The following is an 8,979-nucleotide window of genomic DNA, read 5'->3' on the forward strand; positions in this document are numbered from 1 at the left end:
ATTCACTACTGTAGACACTCAGTAAACAACTAGCAATGAAGTACACTGTATATCAATGAAAGGAATGTCATTTGTTGGTTATAAATTATAATTGATATGTCTTTCTATGTTCAGTGGTGTTCAAGTAGCAGCTATACACAGAATGATTACATCCCTGTTCCTGTCAGTCAATATACCAACAGTGTACACATGGGCAGCCTGGATAAAAACATCAAATATTTTCAAAGCAACCATGGCCAGGTGAGATATTTCTAAAGAAATATAAATTCAAGGTCCTTATGATTGCTTATAGGGACTGATTTTTATTGTAAACCATATCTTACTGAGTGTATTTTTCTTGTGTACTAATTGTTGTAGAACACAGAGACCACTGTCATGACAGAGATATTAATGTGTGAAAAGTTCCATAAAAATGCACTGGAAGCAAATTAAATCATCATAGATGCAGCTTCTGAGAGATCCCCAATATTAATGAAACATACGTTGTACATTCATGTAAAAGAGTTCAATATTTTATGACTTAAGATTGTAATGCTTTGTTTGGTTTCTCTATATTCACAGACAACTTGATGCCATATTAATTTCTACACTAAGTTCATTGAACAAACTGACTTGGAAGTTGAGTTCTGCAACCCATAATGAGTGAAGTAATATCATACAGCTGTAGCTGCAACATTGTGACAGATGAACTGTATTACATTATTAAGAAACACCTATGATACATGTATTAACTAATTATTTAAAGTGTCTGTTAAATTAATCAGTTTTTCTGAGAGATAGTTTACTCATTATGTCATGGTTTATTAAAATAATTGCTTTTTTGGCTTAAAAATGATATTTATTGTGCTTGGTTTATGTTGCTCTTAAATCAATTTTGTGATAACCTGCATTGGGCATTGCATAGATTAATATTTTGCCAACACGAAATGGAGAACTGGGTCTTAAGCAAAGTTGCAGGATTAGTGTTTTTGCAGAAAGAAAGAGTCGCGAAATTTGACATTCTACCGACAGCCTTGCCATTCGCAACGTCCAATAAGGTTAATTTGATCCCTAGTGTTGTACAAATACTGTTCTCTAATTTATAAATTATTTCAATCTGTTGTTTAAATGATTGCCTTATAACCTCCTGTCCAGCTTTGGTGCATGCAGGATATTGATGTATTGTTTATCCATTTTGCTGTAAATTATCTTTAATTGATGTGTCAATCAAAACATATCTTGGATATGCTGGCTTTTTCTGACAAATGTACCTATGCCTCATAATCTTTGTGTACGTTTGGTTGTGTAGTGCAGACAAAATACACGTACATAATATAACTTACTTATAGCTTACCTATAATTCTTGGTATAATTTAATCGTAACAAAATTAATTAATGGAACCCAATAACAGCTCCTGTAGAGCACAATCTCAGTCGAGAAAAAGAACAAATCACATTGGAATTGAATAATAAAATTATTATCAGAAGCCTATGCAAGTATTCATGATCAGCAACATAATATCATATTTATCGTTCATGCCAGAGTGATTTTCCTTATACTTGCACTTTGAGAGATGGTGCAAACCCTTTCAGCAGGAGGAGACTCCATACAAAAATGAAGATAGCTAACTGTCTTTGGGGATCAAGTTAGAAAACAAAACTTTTTAACTTTTTACATGTGTATACTACTTTGGTATTTTTGTGAGATTTCATTTGGTAGAAATTTGGGGACTGAGTATATTATAACCACTGCATTTCAGTCATACCCCACAACAAAAAAATGTGTAAACTTCTTTTGTGCGGGAGTCCCAGTTGTTCACTAAGAAAGAATATAATGATTAACAACAATGTCTTGTCTTTCTCAATAAGAAAGAACAGGAAATGCCACCAAAAAGCACAGAAGACAGTTCTGTTATGTGATCAACATTTTTGGTGGCTCCCCTGAAATGCTTGAAATCATGGCTCTATTTTCATCATCACACCATCTTACACCTCGATCTGATGATGTAATCCTAGTTCGGGCTGAAACTATAAAATCGCTCGCAGTTTACTTCACATACATGTACATCTTGGATTATTTTCATCAGTAACAACATTTTAAAATATAACTCACGAGCTCCGCTTTTAGGCTTGGCTACATCTATATATTAGAGGGAAATGGTTATGACGCCCGACAAACACCAAAGGAGCAAATAAACAAGCTAAGATTGATTGAAGGCGTTTGTGGTCGGAGTTTGTTTGCCAAGCAAGAGATTTTTCTAAGGACTCTTTTCTCGAGTAAATTTTTTCGCGTGAAGCAGACACTTTAAAGAGTTACAACTCAAAGGGAATTTCTTGGATTGCCCTCAAATTCGAACAGCAGCTAGATTAACATATAAAACACAATAGTGTCTGGGAATTGCTTATTTCGAAATCTTATTTCTCCGAGAGCGATTTTTGTACGATCACTTCACATTTTTTAAATCCTATTTCGAAAATGCTCTGTAACTTTTTACTACAATTGAATATGGCAAATCGCAGACAAGGCTTTTTAACGCTTTTGGTCCTGAAACCGACAAAACAAATAAATTGGCGAAAAGCAAAATTCCCTTTGACTTGTAGCTTTCAAAAGGTGATTAGGACGCTCGCATTTAGCGGTCGTGAAAAATTCGGCAATTTATTTTATTTCAAAATTCTTGGTATAGTTTGATAGCCAGCTCTATAAGCTTTAGTTTGATAAAGGAGTTTAAGGATCGACAGTTTAAACCGGACGCGCTACATCGCTTGGATGCGAGACATCCCTGAAGGTATACGGTAACCTTATGGTTTTTTTTCTCATACGAGGTTATATTTTCCTAAGTTGATGGGACTAGCTAGGACCTGGTGCCACCCAATAATTCTGTCATGTTTTCAGGTCAGTTTATAACCTGCGATCATACCCTCCCTCCCTTTCCAAAAAAAAAAAAAACGCCTGATCGCAGGTTAGTCAGTTTAATACATGATTGGCGGATCAGGCTAATTAATCCCGCCTTCATCTCAATGTAAATAAGACAGTATCAGTATCAACGGATAACAAACAGATAAAAAGTGCCATGCAGACCTATAATTTAGCAAGAAAGTGAACTACAGAATGTCAGCAAACTCGATCACAACGATGAATGGAACATAGTCACCAAGCTACTTCAGTGATCCTGCAGCAGAAAAAAATTCCATGTCTTCTTTTCCGATGTCTCCACGACTGTGTCTGTTCAGAGCCTGGTACTGATAGGATCGATGGATCGATTTGGAGCTGTGGTATTTACCCTTCGTTCTCCGATCATCAGTCCTAAACTGTGCCCCTTCTCCATCCTTACCCAAGCGATTTTTCCCCTCTTTCTTTACAAATGAACAATCATTGTGTGAGGCAGTGCTTTATATGAACACTGCTTCTTTAGCAGCCGTGTTATACCAACATTTTCTTTCAAATTGACGGACAAAGAAAAGGTGAACCACTGATGAATCTTCCATTAAATATGTCAGTACTGGGGCTTACAGGACAGGCTATATAACAAACGTTAGAAATTTTACTTGGTACCAAAGTCGCCCTTTTCACAAACACCTTTCTTCTCACTCGTAGGTAAACAGGAAGAATTGCGAGCAATAGCTCAACTCGCCCACAAACTATTTATACGAGCAATACTCTGTACGTTGTCCCTAACAAAAGGAAACTTGAGGCAAAAGTTGCCATCATCTTTGCAAGACCATAAATTCTGATTGGTTGTCAGTTAAGGCCCAAACTGAGCAACCGAATGCAACAGCTAAGGCGACATTCCTACCGTAATCATAAGCCGTTTTACCGCGTTGCAATTGCAATAGAAATAAAAATAAAAATGTTCTATTTTTTGTCAATGGCCCCCTATCTCGTGAAAAGGAGTCCGCAGATCGGTTAGAATATATAAGAGAAGACAACAGAAACATTTTCAAGTTGTGAAATAAATCATTCAAAGCGAGGCCTAATAACTTGATCTTCCCCGTGGCTGCCATTTTCCATCGGAGCTACTGTCACTCCACAGGGTGTTCAAAGAGGCGTCGTTATGGAGGGTCTGGAAGAGTACGGTGTATTTTCGGGACCCGGGATTTAACCAAAATACGGTGAGGGAATCGGGAAAACGCTAAACATCTTGACGGGACCAGGGATTTGACCGCTTCCCGGGAAGCGCGACTCGCCAAAATTTGGCCACGGGATGCGGGATTTTTTCGCTTGTCTGTCGGGAATTCGGGAAATCGTCACGACTCAAATAAACGTTCTAGAGGCCAAAGCAAATCAACCAGGCGAGCGCTAAGTGGTGTCTTCTTTCAAACCTAACTATTGAGTGTGCCTGGTTAATAGTTGTCTAATTGAAACTGTCAGAGAGTATTTTGTGTCAACCAGATGCTAGCAAAGTCCACGTGGTGTAATAGCAGATCAGTTATTTACTCGATGCTCAATTGACTCAGTTGCTCAAGCTCTTCAATCTCTCCACAGGTTCACATTTATTGTAATCTTGAGGGTATTTTTTCAACAGCTTTACCACTAGATGGCCCTAGATGCGGCAAATAGTGATGCCAGCTCTGCTACAGTAAGAGTTTTGGTCTCGTTTTATCTTGCTGCCACTGGCGATACTTAATTCTGGTTCTAGCGCCAGAACCTCAGCGATCCACAAAGACAAATTCAATGTTCCGCTAAGCGGCGACGAACACAAAGGCCTCTTAAATTTCGTGAGGCACTTAAAAACCTTCACTGCCGGGTTTGCAGAAATCGCTAAGAGTAAATGCCTCGGAGTAAACCCCGAGGTCACGATTGCCATAAGGTACAAAACCTATTATATTTAAAAACACGCGTAAATTCAAAATATCAATCGACAGGGCCAATCTACATCTTTCATTTATTAACTTTTGTAGAAATTAGACTTTTTAATGTATTTTTCTGGGAAAGAGAAACGGAATTCGAGATAGTGATGAAAAAAGTGCGGGATGCGGGATTCTCGTGAAAAAGGAGCGGGAATGCGGGGTCAGGACCCCTTCCACACCCTCGTTATGGAGGCTCATTTAGATGTCAGAGTCACCTGAAGATATCTATGTAGTGTGTTAAGTTAGAAAACAAGAAAATGGGTACAAGCAATGAGTTAAAAGCACTTTTCTTTACACTTTAAAACTTGAACTGGGCCTGGGTCGGGTGAAAGGGGAATAAAACATCATATGGGCATGGCCGGTGACATTTGTATTTCAATGGACTCCATTTCTAATCTTAAAAGCAACTCAACTGTTTTTATCTTAAACGACTTTGAACAGTACTTTGAACTCTGGCACAGTACAGATAAAATGCTAACATGAGTTGCTGTCTCTCAGTTCTGTCTCTAATTGTACTCCCAATTGATAGATCATTCTGTCGTTCCCGTTTGTAATGTTAATTAGCTTGACTAACCTAAAGCTGAAACCAGGATTTTCCGCCAAAACAATCACCAACAGAAGTACTAAATATGAAAAGCAAAAACGGTTACTATTTAAAATTTAAGGTAACAACCTATAGCCAGACGAAGAGGATTCCCAGAGAATTAAGATTTTTATTAATTCAAACCTGGTCAAACGTCATGCTAAAATGTCAGATCTCTAAGCCACAGATGACAGTTGACATATTGAATAAAGAATTATGTAATAAATTTCTCGTGTTTTTTTTTTTTTTTTTTTTTTTTTTTTTTTTCTGACACAGGGATGAGTTAATTAATGTATGTTAGACGTATCAGTAACACCTGCCTTCATCACGATATAAAAAGAGCAGTGTTTTACAACCAACAAACTAGTGAACTTTACGATGCCGGAAGACTCGAACTCAGCAATGAACGGGACTCACCCAACGAGCTGCTTCAGTAATCCTGCAGCAGTGAAAATTGGAAGAACCTTCGCTTACTGTCTGATCTTCATTGTTTCTTTGGCTGGGAATACTTTAATCGGAATAATCGTCTACAAGACAAAAGCAATGAGAACAAGCGCCAACTTTCTGTTAGTGAACATGGCCATGTCCGATCTGCTGTTACCGATTTTCTTGTTCCCGCCAATTATCACTGGGTTGTATGTCGACTCCTGGCTGGTAGGCGGTCCTCTTGGCCAGGCCTTGTGTAAACTGCATGTGTTCTTTTCCAATGTTTCCACAAATGTATCTATTCAGAGCCTGGTACTCATAACATTAGATCGATTTGGAGCTGTGATATTTCCCCTCCGTTCTCCGCTCATCAGTCCTAAACTTTGCCTCTTCTTCATTGCCGCCACTTGGATCATCGCGATGGCTATCCAGTCTCCATATCTCTTCGCCGTCAGACTAGTTGAAGATTCTGGAACGTTGATCTGCGCGCGGAGGTGGAATGAAGCCTTCGGAAATTCCTCGTCCTTTATAAATTACATCTTAGCAATGTTTGTTATATTCTTTTGTATGCCTTTGGTTTTAATGGCTGTACTTTACTTTATCATCGTTTTAAAGGTTAAGTCGCAGACGCCCCCAGGCGAGCAGTCGGTCGGCGCTGCGCAGCAACGCCGAGAGAAAAGAGAACGAAATGTGTTAAAACTGGCGATCGCTATTGTCCTAAGTTTTGCAGCATGTTGGATGCCGTTCACTATTGTTACCTTACTAGGTAAAGTGCCTTGTGGCAGCATACGTTATTTTGTTATTGCTCAGATCCTAGCTAGTGCAAATTGCGCCATTAATACTTGCATTTGTTTAATTTTTAGTAGAAATTACCGCCCGGATCTTAAGAGCCTCCTAAACTGTTGCGTTTCCCTGCTAACAAGTAACCAAGTAGCACCGATTGGTTCGCAAAGCAATCCATCAATATATAGTGAATGATGAATTCTTAGAAATTTTTTCAAGGGGGCGTGTGGCCATGGTCCACACACTATTCGGGAACTATAAACACATAACCTAAGTATCCACGCAGTTAGCTTAAGGTGATTAATTATGTAAAGACTTTCTAAAAGCCTGCAGATCATATGTATCTATTTGTCTCCGAATCGTTTGCATATTATGGTGCTATGTTGTTTTATCTACCAGGTGGTAAAAACGAAAACGATGCTATGTTCTTTTACATAATTTGACAACGAAAAAAAAATGGTTTAGATTTGTCATTTTATACAGACTTTCACTCACAGTTGAATGATTGTTAATTCGAATTCGCTCTCCCTTATGTGTGCGAACCACCTCAAGTTGGGTATACATAGAACAAAGAAATACATATATCACCAAAAAGAAAAATAGGAAACTACTAGTACTTGAAACAAACGAAAAACAAACAAAAACGAAAAAAAGAAAAACAAGAAAAAAAAGTGATTAAAAAGAAAAAAAATGTGGCGATGATAGTCAAAAACAAATTTACATTAAAAGCAGGTGGGAGAGATAAGTTAAAGTCAAATCGGTTAAATAAAAGAATATCGGTAGAAGAAAATCGGGTAAAATTAGGTAAAAGAAAATCGGTTATATATATATATATATATATATATATATATATATATATATATATATATATATATATATAAGTTAAGTGGTCTCTCGAGCCAACAGCGCATCTCTGCCCACAGGAGGATCACAAATGGATTCACAGTCCAAGCCTCGGTCAGACGTAGTTAATTAATGAAGTTAATGAAAGAACCAAGGACGGACAACTTCTGAATGACATTTTCATTGGAAGAAAAACTTTTTATGCCCTGAGCGGGATTTGAACCCACGTCCCCCTGATTACCGGTCGGGTGTGATCACCACTACACTATCAGAGCAACCGTGCTGGCTACACGGCCAATCTAGATAGTGAATGGAGATTTTACGTGGTTCTCCCGGGCTAATGTTTTTCTCCAACTAGATGACACTGGATCGACAGGAACGACGATTCACAGGCGGACGAGAGAGAAGGAGACAATTTAATTACAAGTTAACTTGTAATTAAATTGTCTCCTTCTCTCTCGTCCGCCTGTGAATCGTCGTTCCTGTCGATCCAGTGTCATCTAGTTGGAGAAAAACATTAGCCCGGGAGAACCACGTAAAATCTCCATTCACTATCTAGATTGGCCGTGTAGCCAGCACGGTTGCTCTGATAGTGTAGTGGTGATCACACCCGACCGGTAATCAGGGGGACGTGGGTTCAAATCCCGCTCAGGGCATAAAAAGTTTTTCTTCCAATGAAAATGTCATTCAGAAGTTGTCCGTCCTTGGTTCTTTCATTAACTTCATTATATATATATATATATATATATATATATATATATATATATATATATCATAATCGTACTAGTAGTGCCATTATCTTTCTATTCTGCAGCCATTCCTTTACGTTGCCCATTTTAGTGTCACTTTTACACATGTAAAAGACTTTAAAGAAGCAGAACCGAAAACAACTTAAATCAAATAAACATGGTTTTTGAAGCCCATGCGACTCTTATCTTTTCCCCAATTTTGGTGCTGCTCTTACTAATCTCTATAATGTGGTGCGGGTAACCCACTGATGGACTAGTTTCCCACACAGGGGGAGTAGAAAATCGATCGAAGCCAGTGTTCTGGAGTTCAAAGCTTTAAGCAGTAAGTTCACAGTTGTCGAACATGCTCGATCGAAGTTTATTTCGGATTCTTCCGAATCGAAACTTAACTCTGGCCCCAGTGACGAAAAAGAAATGATTCTGAAACAAAACTTGGCCGTTTTAGTCCCAAAATATACTGGAACGATTAGTTTTGTTTTCCATTTTCTGGAGCAAATACAGACAGCTGATCATGACTCAGGCGCCACTGTGTTTGGTTCCTGGGTAGACGTCATTAGTAACCGCCGCCCCAGACTCCCTAAAACGCGGTCGCGCAACACTTCAAGCTCGACTTTGAAAGGGCATAGAAAATCGAGGATTCGACCAAATTCAAATTTTTTTCTCCCAAATGCTTCGAATAACAAGTGGATTCGCTTTAGCGAAAAATTTTTTTGAGGGTTAGGTGCACTTTAACGCCAGTCGTGTTTTACCAATCAATCCCGCCTTCAT

The 8,979-nt window shown here is 38.5% G+C and overlaps 2 protein-coding genes across 4 annotated transcripts in view; both read left to right on the forward strand.

The window, feature by feature from the left end:
* LOC149115704 (uncharacterized) overlaps positions 1–1,471 on the forward strand; it is a 2,690-nt gene extending 1,219 nt beyond the window's left edge. For 2 of the 3 annotated variants that reach the window (XM_089285119.1, XM_089285120.1), the window contains 2 exons: positions 115–240; positions 562–1,471. In XM_089285119.1, the coding sequence (XP_089141245.1) occupies positions 115–240; positions 562–646 (211 nt within the window). In that variant the 3' untranslated portion in view covers positions 647–1,471. The remainder of the gene's footprint in view (positions 1–114; positions 241–561) is intronic. The other variant, XM_089285121.1, reaches the window with a different exon arrangement.
* Positions 1,472–5,642: 4,171 nt separating this feature from the next.
* Positions 5,643–7,307, forward strand: LOC149115705 (QRFP-like peptide receptor). Its single transcript, XM_089285116.1, has one exon. It carries the CDS (start codon positions 5,789–5,791, stop codon positions 6,812–6,814), a length of 1,026 nt encoding a protein of 341 aa, XP_089141242.1. The 5' UTR covers positions 5,643–5,788; the 3' UTR covers positions 6,815–7,307.
* The last annotated feature ends 1,672 nt before the right edge of the window (positions 7,308–8,979 follow it).

The sequence above is a fragment of the Orbicella faveolata genome, unplaced genomic scaffold, assembly GCF_042242905.1.
Source record: "Orbicella faveolata isolate gen_17 unplaced genomic scaffold, um_ofav_v1 contig_13, whole genome shotgun sequence".
Lineage (NCBI taxonomy): Eukaryota > Metazoa > Cnidaria > Anthozoa > Scleractinia > Merulinidae > Orbicella > Orbicella faveolata.